This window comes from Perognathus longimembris, chromosome 5 (assembly GCF_023159225.1).
Source record: "Perognathus longimembris pacificus isolate PPM17 chromosome 5, ASM2315922v1, whole genome shotgun sequence".
NCBI lineage: Eukaryota > Metazoa > Chordata > Mammalia > Rodentia > Heteromyidae > Perognathus > Perognathus longimembris.
In genome coordinates this window covers 32,699,684-32,720,303 of record NC_063165.1, presented here as the reverse complement: position 1 = coordinate 32,720,303, position 20,620 = coordinate 32,699,684, and the positions used below count along the sequence as shown (strand labels likewise).

At 38.2% G+C, this 20,620-nt stretch overlaps 1 protein-coding gene and 1 long non-coding RNA gene across 2 annotated transcripts in view; both read left to right on the top strand.

Annotated features, from left to right (window-relative positions):
* Senp7 (SUMO specific peptidase 7) overlaps window positions 1–20,620 on the top strand; it is a 101,488-nt gene that overhangs the window by 35,989 nt on the left and 44,879 nt on the right. Inside the window, exons 5-8 of the mRNA XM_048346523.1 lie at window positions 7,931–8,125; window positions 13,653–13,771; window positions 16,261–16,427; window positions 19,882–20,221. Coding sequence (XP_048202480.1) covers window positions 7,931–8,125; window positions 13,653–13,771; window positions 16,261–16,427; window positions 19,882–20,221 — 821 coding nt within the window. The remainder of the gene's footprint in view (window positions 1–7,930; window positions 8,126–13,652; window positions 13,772–16,260; window positions 16,428–19,881; window positions 20,222–20,620) is intronic.
* Window positions 14,203–15,214, top strand: LOC125351640. Its single transcript, XR_007210985.1, has 3 exons — window positions 14,203–14,251; window positions 14,692–14,972; window positions 15,178–15,214. It is a non-coding gene; the product is annotated as an uncharacterized LOC125351640 (long non-coding RNA).

Here is a 20,620-nt window from a genome sequence, read left to right as displayed (position 1 = left end):
TGTTTGGCTTATTTTTAAGACCTTTTTCTTTATAAAAATATTTTATATAATTTATTATTCTCAAATAGTTGTACATTAGAAAAGAATTTTAATTGAACATATGATTTTATGAGTACAATACATCTTCATCAATGTCACTCCTTTCCTCATTCTCCTTATAATATTTTAAATTAGTGTACATTTGGTGTTACAAAAGAGGATTTCATTTTGACATTTCCACACATTCATGCAGTAGATTTTAATGAATCTGCCCCCTTTTAAGACAATTTTAGTAGATTTCATTGGTGTATTTTTCTATGTGCAAATAAATGGCTTCCACCATATTTATCCTCATACATGCTGCTACCCATGCCTACCAAATAGCACCCATTTTACTTTCCTGTCATCATTTTTTCATTCTTATACATGCTGTTACCCATGCATACCAAATAGTGCCCATTTTACTTTCCTGTCATCATTTTTTGTATGCATTGTGTGTATGCGTGTATTTGTGTGTGTATGTGCACCAGTACTGAGGCTTGAACTCATTCATGACTTCTCATTCTTGCTCAGGTGTTTCACTCATGGGTGATGCTGTATTACTTGGGCTACACCTCTAATCCATTTTTCTTTGCTTGGTTAATTAGAGGTAGAGTCTCAAGGACTCTTCTACTTAGACTAGATTCAAATTGCAGTCCTAAAATATCAACCTTCTGAGTAGGTAGGATAATAGGAGTGAGGTGTTGATACTTGGCTTTAGTGCATATTATTTGTACCAAGGTGGTTTTTTTCTTTTGTTTGTTTTTGATTTCTTTCTTTTTTTTTTTTGCCACTCCTGGGGCTTGGACTCAGGGCCTGAGCACTGTCCCTGGCTTCTTTTTGCTCAAGGCTAGCACTCTGCCACTTGAGCCACAGCACCCCTTCTGGTCATTTTCTGTATATGTGGTGCTGGGGAATTGAACCCAGGGCCTCATGTATATGAGGCAAGCACTCTTGCCACTAGGCCATATCCCCAGCCCTGTTTTTGATTTCTTAACATGGTTAAGATATATCATATATATGTATATATGTATTGTTTTAATACTTCAATATTTTAGAAGGAAAGTAGTTTGTTGTCAGAAATAACTTCTGATTAGCTAGACAGTGCTTTGATAATATGGTCTGTAATCAGAATGACAGTATCTAAGTGTTTTAAACCAAGACAGAGCAAAAACTGCTAACTTTCAGTAGGTTGCTTTTTTGTTTTTGTTTTGGTCTATTGTGTGGTTTGAACTTGGGGCCTAGACACTCTCCCCTAGCTCTTTTTGCTCAAGGCTAATACTCTGCCACTTTGAGCCATGGTGCTACTTGAGGTTTTTCTGGTGGTTAGTTGGATATAAGAAAAGAGTGTCATGGACTTTGCTGCCCAGGCTGGCATTGAACTGTGATCCTTAGATCTCAGCCTCCTGAGTAGCTAGGATTATAAGCATGAGCCACCAGAGCTGGCTTTTCAGTAGTTACTTTAAAAATAAATGTAGAGGGCTGGGGATATAGCCTAGTGGCAAGAGTGCCTGCCTCGGATACACGAGGCCCTAGGTTCGATTCCCCAGCACCACATATACAGAAAACGGCCAGAAGCGGCGCTGTGGCTCAAGTGGCAGAGTGCTAGCCTTGAGCGGGAAGAAGCCAGGGACAGTGCTCAGGCCCTGAGTCCAAGGCCCAGGACTGGCCAAAAAAAAAAAAATGTAGAGCTATATCAAAATATCTAAACATACACATTACCTTTAAAGGGGGATACTTCTTTTAAGAAGGTAAAGTCATATAAAATGAGTAATGAGCTAGCTGTGGTAGTGCACATTGGTAATCTGAGGTACTCAGGAGATGGAGACCAGCCTGGGAAGTTAGCAAGACTTAATCCCCACCCCAACTTTGTGTGTGTGTGTGTGTGTGTGTGTGTGTGTGTGTGTGCGCGCGCGCGCCTGTGTGTGTGTGTGCGCGCCAGTGTGTGTATGCCAGTGTGTGTACCAGTCCTGAGGCTTGAGCTCAGGGCCTGGGCCCTGTCCCTGAGTTATTTGTGGTCAAGGCTAGCACTCTTAACACTTGAGCCACAGCTCCACCTCCAGCTTCTTTGGTGGTTAATTAGAATAGTCTCATGGACTTTCCTGCCTGGGCTGGCTTCAAACCACAATCCTCAGATACCAGCCTCCTGAAAGAAGAGAGGGAGGGAGGGAAGAAAAGAAGGGTGGAAGAGGGAGGGAGATAGGGAGATGGAGGAAGAGAGAAAGCAAGCAAGAAAACAAAGGGGGTTGGAATATAGCTCAAGTGGTGGAGGCTTGAAGTGGAAAACCCCTGGATTCAATCCCTAGGACTAAAAATAAATAAATAAAAGCAAGTTTAGTGGGACTCTTCTTAGTTAATTATTCCTGATGTAAATTAATTTTCTATCACTAGTAATCTTGGAATCAAACAACTTTATATCAATAATTTTTTAAACAATTTGCACGTATTCACCCTTATTCAGGAAGTCTTCTATCTTGTATAGGAAACTAATCTCAGTTGTGCTGACATCTGAATAAAGGGGTTAGGGGTTAGAAGTGTGGCTCAGTTGGTAGAGAACTAGCCAATGAGCAAAATGTTTTAGATTCCATCTCAACCAATGAAATCTGGGTGCAGTGGCATGTACCTGTCATCCTAGCTACATGGGAAGGGTAAATAGGAGGATTGTGTCCAGGCTTGCCAGCGTATAAATGTGAGACCCTTTCCTCAAAATGACGAAAGCAAAAAAGTCTGGGGGGGTATGGTTAGCATACCAGAGCACATGCCTGGAGGTACAGGGTCTTCAGTATTGCTAAATAAATAAAATATTTCTAATAATGCTTTAATATTTTTATTTTCCTGTTTAGTTACTGAAGTCTGGAAATATAGACCATAATCTTAATTACCAAATTAATTCTTAGTTTTGTATCTGCTGATTCTCTGAGTACCTTAACTTGCCCATATAAATTAGAATTTAGGAATTATCGTTGATACTTCTTTTTCTTTTTCTTTTTTTTTTGGCCAGTCCTGGGGCTTGGACTCAGGGCCTGGGTACTCTCCCTGGCTTCCTTTTGCTCAAGGCTAGCACTCTGCCACTTGAGCCACAGCGCCACTTCTGGCCGTTTTCTGTATATATGGTGCGGGGGAATTGAACCCAGGGCCTCATGTATATGAGGCAAGCTTTCTTGCCACGAGGCCATACCCCCAGCCCCGATACTTCTTTTTCTTTACCCTTTAGAGTCAGTCACTTGCCATGTCTAGGTATTTTTAGATTTTTAGGTTTTTCAGATTCTTTTTTTGCCAGTCCTGGGCCTTGGACTCAGGGCCTGAGCACTGTCCCTGGCTTCTGTTTTGCTCAAGGCTAGCACTCTGCCACTTGAGCCACAGCGCCACTTCTGGCCGTTTTCTGTATATGTGGTGCTGGGGAATTGAACCCAGGGCCTCATGTATATGAGGCAAGCACTCTTGCCACTAGGCTATATCTCCAGCCCTGGGTTTTTCAGATTCTCTAGATCTGTCTTTGTCAGAACTTTATTGCCAATTCCTCAAGATAAGGCCTAATAACTCTGTGCTTTTTATTACTGTGATAGTGACTTGGTTGGGCTTCCTGTGCACAGTCCTTTTTTACTTTTATTATTCCTTATATTTTTCTTTTTTTATTGTAAAGGTGTACAGTGTTTGTTTTTGTATTGATTCTGAAAATCAAGTCTTGTCATTCAGTTTGATATCTTTCTGTGTTGATGTGCCTTAGGCTTAGGGTACAGTTGGCAGTTCACTTGAATGTACAGTGCTATTTTATTCATTCTGTTTTGTTTTCTTATCTTGGAACCAATCTCCTCTTCTTACTGATGTTTGTTGCTTTTGAACACTGAGTTCGTAAGCAGCATTTTGGGGGCCTTGTTTGATTCTACCTTACATATTTGTAGGTGGTTTGTTTCTCTGTCTTGCTTAACAGCTTGCTCATGCTTTATAGCACTCATCCTACTATATTGTGATTTTTAATTTGTTTCCCTAAGAGTAACCTTCATGTGGGTAGGGACTACTTTATTTTTACTTTTTATTTCCCCTTTTTCCTAGTTTAGTGTTTAGTAAAAGGAAAAGAAGCAGATTTAGAGATTCTGTGAATCTCTTGAACATACCAAGAATTGTATTTTTCCCTAGAATTTGTTTTCGATTTACAAGGTATATTTGGAATTATATCATCAGAGAGAAGAATGGATTTAAAAATCTGTTAAAATACCATAAACTACTATTTTAGAAAGGCATTATACTAGAATTACAGAAAAATAAAATGAAATTAGCATTTGTGTATTTGTGTGTGTGTGTGTGTGTGTGTGTGTGTGTGTGTTCTGGGATCTGAACCCAGGGCCTGGGCCTGGGTGCTGTTCCTCATCTTTTTTGCTCAAGGTTCGCATTCTACCACTTGAACCATAGCTCTGCTTCTTGCTTTTTAGAAATTTATTTCTTTATTTATTTTGGCCAGTCCTGAGCACTGTCCCTGGCTTATTTTTACTCAAGGCTAGCACTCTGCCATGTGAGCCACAGCACCACTTCTGGCTGTTTTTCTATATATGTGGTACTGAGGAATTGAACCCAGGGCTTCATGTATACGAGGCAAGCACTCTTGCCACTAGGCCATATTCCCAGCCCCTTTGCTTTTTTTTTTTTTTAATATTCCTTTTATTTTTTTGGGTGGTTAATTGGAGGTAAGAGTCTCACAGACTGATTTTCTGTCTGGGATGGTTTTAAACCATGATCCTCAGAGTTCAGTCTCGTGAGTAGCTAGAATTAAAGGCATGATCCACTGTTACCCAGCTTTATTTCAGTCCTAATAACAGATATTAACTGTTAATATTTCTTCAAAGACTTCTTTAAAATTTTGCTCTTAAAATAAACGAGTATATTAGTACCTTACCACTTTTTCAATATGTCCTCCCCTTATGAAATATCTGAATCTCATTGTTCCCTTGTTGCATAAGTAGATGGGACCTACAACTTTAGAAATAAGTATGCAGAAACATAATCAGAAACTTAATGGCCCTATACTTTTCAGGCCTGTATACTTTGTGCTCACTGTATATTTCTTTTTTTTTTTGGCCAGTCGTGGGCCTTGGACTCAGGGCCTGAGCACTGTCCCTGGCTTCTTCCCGCTCAAGGCTAGCACTCTGCCACTTGAGCCACAGCGCCGCTTCTGGCCGTTTTCTGTATATGTGGTGCTGGGGAATCGAACCTAGGGCCTCGTGTATCCGAGGCAGGCACTCTTGCCACTAGTCTATATCCCCAGCCCTCACTGTATATTTCTAAACTTGCTTTTGCTTTGGTTAGTGTACTTGTTATACTTTGAAGTGTGATTTTTTTGTTATTCATGAATAAAGGTAAACAAATCTGTTTTTATCTTACTTACTGATACTATTACGGGGTCTGTGGGAGGGGATTTCCTGTCCCTCCAAGAGTCCACCACTCAGAGACAGTCTCAAGCAAAAAGATGGGTATTGGGGAAGCAAAAAGCAAACTGACCGGCCAGGAACGCAGCACAGACTCGGGAGCTGAACTGGACAGTGAAAAGCGGGCTGACTAGCCAGGGACACAGTGCAGACTCAGGAGCGAACACTGTGATCCCGAGCAGTATTCAAATTGGGGTTTATAAAGGTAAAAGCATAGCAAAGATGTAGGGGCTTGACTCAGGGGGTATAACAAGCAACCAACAAGTTAGGCAAACATGGCACAGATGTAGGAGATTGACACGGAGTAGAGTAAGCAAAAAAAAAAAAGGTAAGCAAACCGTTTATAGAAGCAGAATTTTGAGGTCAGATTGACCTAATCTCCCCCCAACATTTTCTACCATGTTTCCCTAGTCACAATGGAGTCAGCTGTACTCCCTACAACAATACTATTTATATAGTAAAACAAATTGAACATGTTATGTAAAATGACGTTTATTCTTTCCTGTAGATTGAGATATATGAAATGAATGAAACACATTTATTTACACTTAATTACTGGTGAAAATTCTAAACTTTTTAGATTCCAGCAGTATAGTTATTATGAATTTAGTTATCACTTTATAGATTTATATTCTGACAGGTTATCACACAAGGGTACCTGTTTCCTCAAGGTACCTAAAGTGGCTAGTTGTCCATAGGTGATGGGAGGTGTTTGTACTATGGCGTGAAGCGTTTTAAGTCTATTATATCATGGCTAACTGGTCATTTTATATATTTTTAAAAAGATTGTTTTGATAAAGATTACAGAAGATAAAAAACATGACTACAAAGCACTATGAGAAGTTTATAAATTTGAGCAAAACAAGTACTATGAAAATTAAAATGAGTTTCCACTTACTGTGTACCTACTATGTGCCAGGAATTGTACCAATTGCTTTAAATCTGTTATCTTTATTCAGTACTGTGCAAGGTAGATAATATTCTTATCCTTTTAAAGATGAGATGATCTGTGGTGAAAGCAGAAGTCACAGTAAGTATCTTTTCAAGAATATACAGTTATGGGCTGGGAATAAGGCCTAGTGGCAAGAGTGCTTGCCTCATATACATGAAGCCCTGGGTTCGATTCCCCAGCACCACATAGATAGAAAATGACCAGAAGTGGCGCTGTGGCTCAAGTGGCAGAGTGCTAGCCTTGAGCAAAGAGAAGCGAGGGACAGTGCTCAGGCCCTGAGTCCAAGGCCCAGGACTGGCAAAATAAATAAATAAATTAATTAATAAAAAAAAAAGTGCTTGCCTCAAGAATATACAGTTATTATGTGGTGAAATCTGAATCTTAACCTATGCTTGCCTGGCTTCAGAGTCATACAATTTTTTTTTACATTTTACCCCCTCTGAACTTTTATTCTTCTCATTAGCAAAGTAGCAGTTGGATGTTACTATATATTTCCTATATTTTCTAATTCATTAGCCTTTAAAGGTTCACTTATTCTTTGTTTTTCACTGTGATATTTGTTCACGTAGAAAGAAAGTGCTTTCTAACTGAAAAAAGGTGTCCTATTATGGACATACTGGGTTAATGTCTGGAATTGGAGGAACTTTAGAGGCCCATGATATCTGGTACTTAAATGCAGCTTGGGATAATCTTTTAAAGTTAATTTTGGTTCAATTTTGAACATTTTCAACAGAGGGGATAGAACAAGCAAACAAGTTAAGCAAGCCATTTACAGAAGCAGAATTTGGGGGTCAGGTTGACCTAATCTACTCCCCCCAACATTTCCTATCATGTTTCCCTAGTCAAGATGGAGTCAGCTCTGCTCCCTACAACACTAGACAAACACTCTACTGCTAAGCCACATTCCCAGCCCTGATCTTTCTGTTTTAAAAGATGATAAAGATGTCTTGAATTTTAGTGATTTATATTTTAATTAGTACTAGAAAAGAAAAAGCTTTTTGTGTGTGTGTGAAATCTGGTGAAAAACTTCAAGCACTGTAATAGCATTCATTAGTCCAGTTGGACACTATAATGGTATGCTAGTGCCATAATTTCTAAGAAACAAGTACTTCTAGAAACCAAAAGACTGTATGTATTAAAAAAATTGAGTATTTATGTGTGGATTTCTAGGGTGTTATGGTTCTAATAGCTTACTTGTGCTAAAATGACAGTATTTTATTCATTCATTCATTCATTCATTTATTTATTTTTGGCCCGGCCTGGGCCTTGGACTCAGGGCCTGAGCACTGTCCCTGGCTTCTTTTTGTTCAAGGCTAGCACTCTGCCACTTGAACCACAGCGCCACTTCTGGCCATTTTCTGTGTATATGTGGTGCTGGGGAATCGAACCCAGGGCTTCATATATACGAGGCAAGCTCTCTTCCCACTAGGCCATATCCCCAGCCCTAAAATGACAGTATTTGAAAATACCACTTCCTAGAGTACATTTTTTTTATAACTGAAAACTGGTGCAGTATGGTGTTTGTTATTCTGTGTGACAGGATACCCAAAGTTACATTGACGAATGTCCTGGGAACGGAGTTAGGAAGAAAATACATAAAGAGCCCACCTGTAACGGATGCCAGTTTGAGTGATTCAGACAACTTGCAATCAGAGCAACTTTCTCCATCATCTGATGGCAGCCTAGAATCTTGTCAAAATCTAAATCCTCACAAGACGTACTTTTTATATGAAAGGTATGTTTAGTGATGTCTTTACTCAAAATATTCTCTTGAACCCTTTACTCTTTTCCCACAGAAAGGTTACTGGCTAAACATGAAGTAAATTGTTTTCTGATGTCTAGAATGACTGTGTTTTTGTTTGTTTATTTTTGTTTTGTGTTGCTCCTGGGGCTTGAACTCAGGGCCTGGATGCTGTCCCTGAGCATCTTTGGCTCAAGGCTAGTGCTCTATCACTTGAGTCACAGTGCCACTTCTGGCCTTTTCTGAGTAGTTTACTAGAGATAAGAGTCATGGACTTTTCTGCCTGGGCTAGCTTCAAATCAGTATCCTCAGATCTCTGCCTCCTGAGTAGCTAGGATTATTACATGACCTTTTTTTTTTTTTTTTTTTTTTTGCCAGTCCTGGGGCTTAAACTCAGGGCCTGGGTACTGTCCCAGGGCTTCTATTACTCAAGGCTAGCACTCTACCACTTGAGCCACAATGCTACTTCCAGCCTTTTCTGTTTATGTGGTACTGAGGAATCCAACACATAGCTTCATGCGTGCTAGGCAAGCACTCTGCCACTAATCCATATTCCCAGCCCTCTGGATCTTTTTTGAGCTTATACTTTTCCCTGATTATGTAGGTGGCTTTATAAACTTTTTCTTTTGGATATCCTAGTCTTTAAGTGTTTGACTTCCAAAAGGATAAAAAGAAATAAAGTGTGTGTGTGTGTGTGTGTGTGTGTGTGTGTGTGTGTGAACTAGGTGCTAACTCTTTAAATTCCCTTGAAGTTCCTGTGGATGGGAAAATCTTATCAATGTAGTTAGCATTTGGCAGCATGACTGGCTGCCTGTGTTTGTATGTGGTCAGATACTATAACTAGAGTATAATGTAAGGCTGTATATAGTTCTAGCTATTCAGAAAGCAGATGTGGGAAGGTCACTTCAACTTTGAGTTCAGGATCACCTTGGGCAACATAGACCCTCATCTCAAAAGTAAAAAGAATATTACTAATATTTAAATGACAGGATGCATATTGCCTACCTTGGGTCCCATAGTCACAATGTAAATTGGTCCAGGAACATGTACATTCTTACCTCTTTTGGAGCTAGGGGTGGAGGGTGGATATCTATTGCCACTATAAGAGCTGAATTGAGCTGGATCAACAGTAATTTACTGGCCAAACCTTCTCCTAGAAGTTACAAGTCTTTTCTAGATCCCAGAGTTCCAAAAGAGTTACATTAGACAGATTTTTTTTTTAATGTGCTTGTTTAGGCATGCCTACTTGTTAGTTATGATTATGAGTATGGTAGGTAGCTCCTATTTTACTATGCTCCTGGATGTTACTTGGTAGGTAATTCATTGTATTTTACTGTGTAGGTATCCTTTGTGTATTCTAGGTATTCTTTTTTATTTTATTTTTCTTTCTGCAATTAGAGGTTTTTGTTTTTTTTTCTGGCCAGTCCTGGGGCTTGGACTCAGGGCTTGAGCACTGTCCCTGGCTTCTTTTTGCTCAAGTCTAGCACTCTGTCACTTGAGCCACAGTGCCACTTCTGGCCGTTTTCTGTATATGTGGTGCTGGGGAATTGAACACAGGGCTTCATGTATACAAGGCAGCAAGCACTCTTGACACGAGACTATATCCCCAGCCCCTAGGTATTCTTTTTTAAATCTGTGCTATCCAGTAGTTTAGAAAATGTGTTACTTTCTACATAACATGTTCTGTGATAATGATGAGCTATAATTTAATCATTTTACTAAACGTTTTTATGAAATCAGGTAGCACCATAATGAATTGTTTCTTTAATAATAATTCTGTGGGTAAAATTGTGGGTAAAATTATTGGGTATAAGGATATTAGTCCTTCTGTGGCTATTCTGAGTACTAAATTGCTTTCTCAATCAGTTGTATCAATTCATAGATAGATAGATAGATAGATAGTAGTCTTACCAACATTTGATATTATGAGTTTTATTTACTATTCTGAATTCCCTGTGTGGCCTTCTGTAATGGAAGTGTTGAGATCTAGTAACCCTTGGTGATGGTATTAGGAGGTGATGGTGGGGCTTTGGCAGTGGCTAAGTCCGCTGGAGCAGTCCTTATAAATGGGATTAGTGCCCTTTGTCTCTTCTGTCACGTGAGTTTATAGTGGAAAATGGCCCTGTGGGCCAGAAAAAGGGCTTTTTCCAGATGCCTTCATCTTGCCTTCCTAGCATACTGAACTGAGAAATAAATTTGTGTTCTTTATAAGCTACCTACCCCATTGACTGTATTTTGTAAAGAAACCTGAATGAACTAAGATATCACTTTTTTTTTCAGTTTTTCAGAATTTCTTGTTTTTTATTTTCACAATGTAATATCAAAAGCACATTAAGAGGCTGATATCTGAGGATTGTGGTTTGAAGCTATCTCTAATAAACTACTCAGAAAAAGCCAGACGTGGCACAGTGGCCCAGGTGGTGGAGTGCAAGCCTTGAGCAAAAGAAGCTTAGGGACAGTACCAAGGCCTTGAGTTCAAGTCCCAGGACTGGTGAAAAAAAACATCCCTAGCCATTTTTTTCCCATCCTAATACGTTGTTGAATAGGTAGCTGTGGCATGGTGGTTTGGAGCTTCTATTTTGTAGTTGAACAAGTAGAGTCAAGTCACCAACTACAATTTACCAAGTTCACTTAGTCAGAAAAATTAAATTCCTTGGTGACTAAATTTAAACTCTTGATCTACTGCTATCTCTTGAGATGTTTAGGAATTGCCACATGCTGCTTCTCACTATGTTGATATAAATGGAATAATTGTGTAACAATACTGGTTTGTCAGGGCTGAGGGTATAGGTTGCTGGTAGAGCACTTGCCTAGTATAAAGCCACTACTTTTTGTAAATATAAAGTGTTTCTATCTTAGAAAACTTATTTCTAAAATGAGCTATAGTAGCTAACACCTGTAATACTAGGTACTCAGGAGTCTGAGACCTAGAATAGATAACAGTATGAAGCCAGCCTGAATAGAAAAGTCTGTGAAACTCTACCTTAAACTGTGATTCTCTAATCTTAACCTCCTGAGTAACTAGTAGTATAAGCATAAGACACTGGTGCCTTGTCTTTGTTTACCTTTTACGCCTGTAATAATAGCCCCTTTTTCATTTGTGAAATTAATAATTTACATCTTCCTTTTAAATTTCTTAGTCTGGTTAGAGGCTCATCAATTTTATTTATCTTTTTAGTAAAATTTAAAAATTACTCATTTCTAATTTCTGATGTATTTTTTCCCTTGTCTTTCTGTCTTTCTTATCTCTCTCTTTGTCGTCTATTTCTTTTCCCTTTTCCTTTTTTTTAATGTTTTTTTTAAAGTTTTTATTATAAAACTGATGTACAGAGAGGTTACAGTTTCATACGTTAGGCATTGGATACATTTCTTGTACTGTTTGTTACCTTGTCCCTCATACCCCCCTCCACCCTCCCCCTTACCCTTTCCCCCCCTGAGGTGTTCAGTTCACTTACACCAAACAGTTTTGCAAGTATTGCTTTTTTTCTTGCTTTTTTTTTTTTTTTTTGGTCAGTTGTGGGGCTTGAACTTGGGGCCTAGGCACTGTTCCCTGAGCTCTTCACAAGGCCAGCTCACTTTCCTAATTGAGCCACAGTGCTACTCTTGATTTTCTGGTGGTTAATTGGAGATAAGAGTCTCTTGGACTTTCCTGCCTGGCTGACTTTGAACCTTGATCTTCAGATCTCAGCCTCCTGAGTAAGCTAGGATTACAGGCGTGAGCCACTGGTGCCCAGCTTTTCCCTTTTCTTCTGCTTACTCCAGAATAGGTTTTCTATTTTCTCTTTTCTAAGGTGTTTTAAATTTCTATCATAAGAAGATAGATAAGAGATCACCAATTTTGTATCTTAATTCTTTTAAATTTTCTTCCTGGTATGTTTACTGGTCTTTATAGTCCTTATTTTCCACTTCCTATGCATTTTAGTTATGAATACCTTTTATTTTTTTAACCTACAGAATTATTTTTCAAATTACAAAAATGAGTACACATTTACATATATCAGTACAGATAAAAATAGCATAATACATTATTCAGCTTTAACTAGTATTTCTCTTTACATCAATTTTGTTTGTATTTTAAAATAAGTGTAGAAAGTCAAGATCTCAATTATATTGCCCTTTCTGAGTTTGTCATGCACACACCTTAGTTATTCACTATCAAAATAGGTTGGAAGTCTTCTTGCCCATTTAAAAAATCTTTTAATATTTATTTTCATATGTATTTTTTTTGTTGTTGTTGTTTTTCCCAGTCCTGGGGCTTCAACTCAAGGCTTGAGCTCTGTCCCTGGTTTCTTTTTGCTCAAGGCTAGCACTCTACCACTTGAGCTACAATGCCATTTCCAGCTTTTTGTATATGTGGTGCTGAGGAATCTAATCCAGAGCTTCATGCATACAAGGCAAGCATTTTACCACTAGGCCATATTCCCAATCCCCATAGTATGTTTTCTATTTTGAAAAATTTTTTAGAAGTGTTGTTGTGCTTGTCATGCCAAAACTTTTTTTCACCAAACCTTGGATTTTAAATTATTTCATATATAGGTAAAATTTGCTACTATACCAGTCTTTATTTTGTAGTTTACCTTTTGACATATGAATCATGTTTGAAGCATATTAACAATTAGCTTTTGGCTGTAATTTTTTTTAACAAATAATTTTAGTCTTTTAGGATATTTGTGGTGTTGGAATTTTACTTTATAAAACCTTTTTGAGTTATTTAATGCTTGTATATGATTACTCTTTTGCTCATGTTGCATATGTAGATATCTGGATATATGAATAGTCTATCTTTTTCATCAGACACCACGAGAATTTAAAGAACAAGATGAGAACTAAGATCAGAGTTCAATATGTTTATTTTCACTGTCCAGATCATATAATCTTCTTTGTGGGAGTCTATTTGTAACCTGCTGGATTTTCATTTTGGATATATGCTGGTTTGCTTCTGAATTAATTTGGGCTTCATTGAGTATAAGGCCGGGTGCTAGTGGGTCATGTGTGTAATACTAGAAACCAAGGAGGTTGAGATCTTGAGGAGCCAGCCCAAGCAGGAAAGCTTGTGAGACTCTAGTCTCCAATTAGCTACTATCTGAGTATATTGGAAACCATCTAGACTGGTATTAGAGCTAGGAAATTGAAAGGGAATACCAAAATCGAGAGACACAGGGTAGGTAAAAAAAGGCAAACAACTACAAAAGCAATACTTGCAAAACTGTTTGGTAAGTGAACTGAACACCTCATGGGGGGAAAGGGATAAGGGGAGGAGGGAGTGGGGAATGAGGGACAAGGTAACAAACAGTACAAGAAATGTATCCAATGCCTAACGTATGAAACTGTAACCTCTCTGTACATCAGTTTGATAATAAAATTTTGAAAAAAAAATAAAAAAAGCTGGAAGTGGAGCTATGGCTCAGTGGTAGAGACGCTCAGGGATAGTGCTGAGGCCCTAAATTGAAATCCTTGGAATGGCACCCAAATAAGCAACATAAATAAGTAGAATTGAGTATAAGACAATTATGTTTTGCAGGGCTTCACAACAAAATAAGACAGTAAATAACATTTCTGCAAAGCAGACTTTACGTGCTAAAGGGAAGCGAAGAGGTGATGATGCCATATTTCATATAACATCTGATACTCAGACTAAAGGTTTGTGAACCTTAGAAAACTGTTGGGATTTGAATTTTTGCCTAGTTTATTTGTTTTAAAACAAATTTTAAGTTATAAATACTTAACCTTACATTGAAAATAAACAAATGAATTGTACATCTTATGGGTGGGCCTGGGAGGGAAAAACTGGGAGAGAGGGAGGGAAGTAGAGACATGATTCAGAAAGAATTGTACTCATTACTCATGTAACTGTAACCCTCTGTATACCAACTCTACAATAACAATAAAAAAGAGAAAATAAACAGATTATTTAGTAAATATAAAATAAAGAAATTAGTAACACAAAGTTGTATCTTAGCTCATATTTCTTGACTTACAAATCTCAAAATTTAATATTAAATATTGTTTATTTCCTTTTATTGTGGATACTAGAGATATGGCTATAAAGTTAAAGTGTTAGTTCAAATACGTAAGTATTGTTTTTATACTTTCTAGATTTATATTATTAGTTATTTGGTTGTTTTTTTTTTTTTGCCAGTCCTGGGCCTTGGACTCAGGGCCTGAGCACTGTCCCTGGCTTCTTTTTGCTCAAGGCTAGCACTCTGCCACTTGAGCCACAGCGCCACTTCTGGCCGTTTTCTATATATGTAGTGCTGAGGAATTGAACCCAGGGCTTCAAGTATACAAGGCAAGCGTTCTTGCCACTAGGCCATATCCCCAGTCCATATTATTAGTTTTGTACAGTCTGTTTTCTTTTCTTTTTTTTTTTTGGCCAGTCCTGGGCCTTTGACTCAGGGCCTGAGCACTGTCCCTGGCTTCTTCCCGCTCAAGGCCAGCACTCTGCTACTTGAGCCACAGCGCCGCTTCTGGCCGTTTTCTGCATATGTGGTGCTGGGGAATCGAACCTAGGGCCTCGTGTATCCGAGGCAGGCACTCTTGCCACTAGGCTATATCCCCAGCCCCAGTCTGTTTTCTTACCATATTCTCTATTACTAAGAATTTCCCAGAGGCTGAGCATGGCTGAAGAGGTAATGAATTTGCCTACATGGCAGAAGCCTAGTTTCAATCCCCAGTACTGCTACCCCCCCAAAAAAATCCAAACAAAGAAAATGTTGCAGTAAGTCAGTATTACCAAATTTGAAGATAAAATACACCTTAGTCTTGTAAAAAACATCCTTATAGGGTTTCTTGAATTTATAATGAGTGATTTAATGACTTTTCCTTATTTGAGATTTAAAAAGTTTTTTTTTTTGCCAGTCCTGGAGCTTGAACTCAGGACCTGAGCACTGTCCCTGGCTTCTTTTTGCTCAAGGCTAGCACTCCGCCACTTGAGCCACAGCGCCACTTCTGGCCGTTTTCTGTATATGTGGTGCTGGGGAATTGAACCCAGGGTTTCATGTAGATGAGACAAGCACTCTTGCCACTATTCCCAGCCCCTTAAAAAGTTTTAATAAAATTTGTGCAAAACAATTTTCTTCCTTTTTTTTTTTTTTTTTTTTTTTTTGCTAGTCCTGGTGCTTGAACTCGGCCTGGGCACTGTCCCTGAGCCTCTTTGTGCTCAAAGCTAGCGCTCTACTACTTGAGCCACAGCATTACTTTGGCCTTTTCTGTTTATGTGGTACTGAAGAATCAAACCCAGGGCTTCATGCATGCTAGGCAAGCCCTCTACTACTAAGCCACATTCCCAGACCTGTACAAAACAATTTTCTACCTAAGCTATTTGTGAAACTGGAACCTTTAGTTTGTAGCTTGTTTGTAGCTTCATACCAGATTTTTTTTCTTGAATGGTTATATGAATTATTAATATAAAAATATCCTTTAATTGCATTATATAGATATTCGTGCACTCCATTTCAAATTCAACTATGTTTAAATATTTTTGGCAGCATTTTACATAGAAAAAAGTTACAAAGAAGTTAAAAACTTTTATGCATATGAGAAGCTAGCTCAAAGCCGTATAAGGGTAGTCTTTGGATAAATCATTGTGTCTTTGTAAAAACAAACTTCCATTACTCACTCATCATATAGTGAAACACATTTTAAAAAACTAGACTTTTTTCTAGAAATAATTATTTTATTTATGAAAAATGTAAGCATTTATATAGATGAGCTCAGGAGGCTGAGATCTGAGGATTACAGTTTGACACCAGCCCCATCAGGAAAGTCCATGTGTCTCCTATATCCAGTTAGCTACCAAAAAGCCTGAAGTTAGTGGTAGAGTGCCAGCATTCAGTGAAAACACTAAGGGATAGTACCTAGCTTCGAGTTGAAGTCTCAGTACAGTCATAAAAAATAAACAAGGGGTAGTTTCTCTTTATTTTTTCCAGTTCCTGTAATGAACATGTACTTTGAACAGGTTAATACAAGTTTTGCTTGTACATTCATCCAATGGCATTGTGGGATTTGAACAATACGCTTTTTTTAATGGACTTTGGAGCTAGTATAGCAGTTTTGATATTGATTAAAACTTCTCTAAAAGGGTTTTTTCTGTATTTTTTGGCCGTATTTATTCGTGTTCTGTTTTTAAGACCTTAACAGTGGAAGGAGAGGTTGTGATTGTCTTGGAGAGGGAAGCAAAAACAAGGATTCAAGCAGGGGACACATTCTGATTTCCAAGAAGATAAAGAGAAGGGTTATAAATAACTTGCCTGATTCTCATATTTCTACTTCTTTGGATAAGTCAACAGAACATACAGTAAGTAGAGTTATTTAGAAGGCTTGGGAAACAATTTTGTATTTATAAAACTGAGCTGATTTAGCCAAATAATTCTCTTTTAGTTTTCTACTTCTATCAGATATTTATTTATTTATTTATTTAGGCCAGTCCTGGGGCTTGGACTCAGGGCCTGAGCACTGTCCCTGGCTTCTTTTTTTGCTCAAGGCTAGCACTCTGCCACTTGAGCCACAGTGCCACTTCTGGCCATTTTCTGTATATGTGGTGCTGGGGAATCGAACCCAGGGCCTCATGTATATGAGGCAGGCACTCTTGCCACTAGGCCATATCCCCAGCCACCAGATTTTTAAATGTCTTAGTTCTTTTCAAGCTTTATGTTTAAACATATTCTTTGTGCAAATTTTCTTTGTAATTTAAAATAATGAGAAAATTTGAAATATTGTGAGAGTAAAAAACTTAAAGGTTCTTTTTCTCTACTAGCACTCTCCCCCTCAACCCTCTCTGGAAACAGTGGTGCAGGTAAACCAAAAGGTGTGATTTACTAATTTGTTTCTCAGTCCAATCAAGTTGACAATCAAAATTAACTATCACAAGTCCACTTCTTATCAACTTGATACCCAAACACACCTTCTTAAACCATTATATCTCATTCCTGACCCCTAAAAGACTCATGACTCATCTTATAATACAAATATTGTCAGTTCCTCTGCATGAGTCCTCATAGTCTTAACATTATATTGTTCAAAAGTCCAAGTTTGAAGTGTCTTCTGAAACTGAAGGAAAACTCTTACTTGTGAACCACTGTAGAATCAAAAACAAATCACATACTTTGATGATGCAATGATACATTCTTGTTCCAAAGGTAGGAATAGAAGACTAGCCAGGAAGGATCCAGACCAAAGCAAGACTAAAACCCAGTAGGCCAAACATTCAGAAATCTTATGGCTTCATTTTTCCTTCTAGGGCACATGATGTGAGGATATGATCCCCAAAGGGTTTTTACAGCCAACTCCCAATAACCTTGCTTGTTGCAGTCCATGTGGCTGGCTGTTCTCTGAGGCTGGCTCAGAGCACAGCCTGCAGCTTTCTTCAGCAGGTGTTCTGTTCAGTGTTTTCAGCATTTCTAATTTCTGGAATTTTCATTGAATCTTCTGTTTCATCCTCACAACTTCATACATCATCCTCTGAGAGGTGGAGCTGCCTAAAAGAACTTTGATTCTGTCCACGTATTGCTTAGCCTCCCAAGTAGGTGGAAGTCTTCATGACCCTGTAACTTTTGCATTCTACAAAGCTATAAGACCAAAATCATGGATGATGCTGATGTCTACTACAGGTCTAGCAGTGACTGGGGTCCCTTTGGACAATGACTTCAATGGTTTTGGATTGCAAAGAAACATTTCTCTAGGCAGCACTGTGTACATGTCCCATATCCTCCTTTTAGATGGGTTTATACGTTTTTCCATGTCAGTTTTTGTTGGTGGAGTCTTGCTGATATATACTTTTTTTTTTTTTTTTTGCCAGTCCTGGGCCTTTGACTTAGGGCCTGAGCACTGTCTCTGGCTTCTTTTTGCTGAAGGCTAACCCTCTGCCACTTGAGCCACAGCACCACTTCTGGCCATTTTCTATATATGTGGTGCTGGGGAATCAAACCCAGGGCTTTATCTATATGAGGCAAGCACTCTTGCCACTATGCCATATTCCTGGCCCACTGATACATACTTTAGATGTGCCACAGCCTCTTTTCTATTGCCCCAATTTAAAGTACTGTGCTTCTTTTCTATAAGAAGTACAAGTTTTAAAAGTCTATGCTGTTGTCAGTTTCCAATATAAACCTGCTAAGTAGGGATCAATTGCTGTTTATCTCTGAATGCTGTACTTGCTACCTTTATTTGTTTGTTTTTGTTTTTGTTGCCAGTCCTGGGTGTGGACTCAGGGCCTGAGCACTGTCCCTGGCTTCTTTTTGCTCAAGGCTAGCACCCTACCTCTTGAGCCACAACACCACTTCCGGCTTTTTTTTTTTTCTGTATATGTGGTGCTGAGGAATCGAACCCAGGGCTTCATGTATACGAGGCGAGCACTTTACCACTAGGCCATATTCCCAGCGCACTTACTACCTTTAAATATCCTCTTCTGAGTTAATTAAGCCATCACTTTAAACTCAGCCTCCCACAGTCTCAGAACATCTGAAGAATGTAGACAAGTTCTTTGCTGCTGTGTAACACAAATGGCTTCCAATCCAGTTCCCAGTAGGGTCCTTATTCTCATGTGATAGCTCATGAACAGTCCTTACTGTCTGCAATGCTGTCAACATTCTCCTGTTTTGAACTCTCACCACATTTACACACTGAGCTCTGCCTAATGCATTCTAGATTTTTTCTAGCCTGCTTCTCCAAACTTGTTCCACATCTAATTCTAAATACTTCAGGACACAGCAATATAATTTTGGCACCTTTTTTCTGTAGTAGTCATTTCTCTCAGTGTCTCAAAAAATCTGATATAAACAAAGTAAGGGAGGAATAGATTAATTTTGGCTCATGGTTTCAGAGGTTTCATCCTATCATGAGAGAGAGAGAATATGCCCGTGATACTGTAGAGATTTAGGACAGATCTTCCTCATTAGTTAATTCTTTCTCTGGGAGTGCCTTCATAAGCACACCCAGAGCTATGCTTTACTAACTCTTAGGCATTTCTGATTCCAATCTAAGTGACAATCAAGTTTAACCATCACACTGGATAAGTGTAGTGTAGATGATTTCATGGTTCTCACAGGAGAAACTATATGGAGATTTCTCTGCTGATAAAAACAGTTTGTTATGTTGAAAACATTCATTGAATATCTTTGGACTGAGATATACTTATAGAAATATGCTGACAGCTGTGCTTCTTAAAATGTACCAGTCAACAGATCATCTTTTACTGTTCCATTTTATAACTACTATTCTTTTACTCAAATAAGTGGACACTGGTTCAGATTTTATGCATGTAAAAAGATATCAATGTTAGTCCACCAGGAAAGATGAATCAGTTTATTGATTCCTTTGTCTGATAATTTACTTTAGGACCTTGTGGTATCTTTAGATTTATAACATACTTAGACAAACAGTAATGGAGAGGTTGAAGACAATGATTTTTAATGTCTTTTTGTTAAAATTTTTAATGTTTTGCTTTTGTTATCAAGCCAGTTGCCAACAAAAATGTTAAAAATACTCTGTTATTCTGAAATTGACTTAGACTACAGGAAACAATCTGAACCACTTATAAGGATGGACATTTTCCCACTTTCCACTCCAAAATTTTTCATGCATCAGGTTAAATAGACACTGCCACAATTAGGTAGTTTTCTCTCCTTATCGTTGTAGAAATGATATAATGTCTTTACTTTTATATTATTCTTTATGGGTTTAAGTCTTGGAAATATTTTAAGGAAGCCACAGTAAAAAAATTGATGATTTTTGATATATTTATTTATGTTCAGAAGGAACAAGAAAATGTCAAAACAGTCTCCACTGAGTTTGAACAACCAAATGAAAACTATCATCAGGACACAACATTATTTGAAAAACTTACATCTGAATCTATAGAAAGTGATTCTGTTAAACCATTGTCACTTGGTTCTCAGCAACTGAGTTTAAGTACTGCCTCCACAAGTGCCTCTTCTTGTTCAGCCACAAAAAAATTGGGGAGCTCTATTCCCACTGATAGAGCAGAGATTTCTTCCCCATCTAAGAAGAGCAAGGATGAGTTGAATATGGTAGAGAAGCTTCTTCTAAGTGGACACAGGGAAGAGAACCCATCTTTGATCTCAGCTGAACCAAGTAAGTAATGTTAAGATTTGTGAAGATACATTTTTTTTGTGCTTTACTCATTTTTTCCCTTCAAATTCTGCCAAGTCATTGAGCTTTTATGACATCACTGCAGGAAAAATGTCCTGAGGTTTTCTTCATAATATTGTAATACCAATTTAGGTAAACAGTAGAATACTTGGAAGCATGGTAACTTTAAAAAACTAGTTCACTGTGATAAAGTCCAGTAGTTTAAAATGGGTTCTCTAAAGATAATTGTTCTTCTCCTTTGGTTGATAAAGATGTCTTTAAGAGCTATTTAGTTGTATCATTTATTTTGATTTAGTTAATTTTTGAATAGTTCATGCAGTCATATGGTACAAAAAGTCAAATGCTCTTTAGAGAAGATAGTGGTTAGTCTTTCATAGCTCC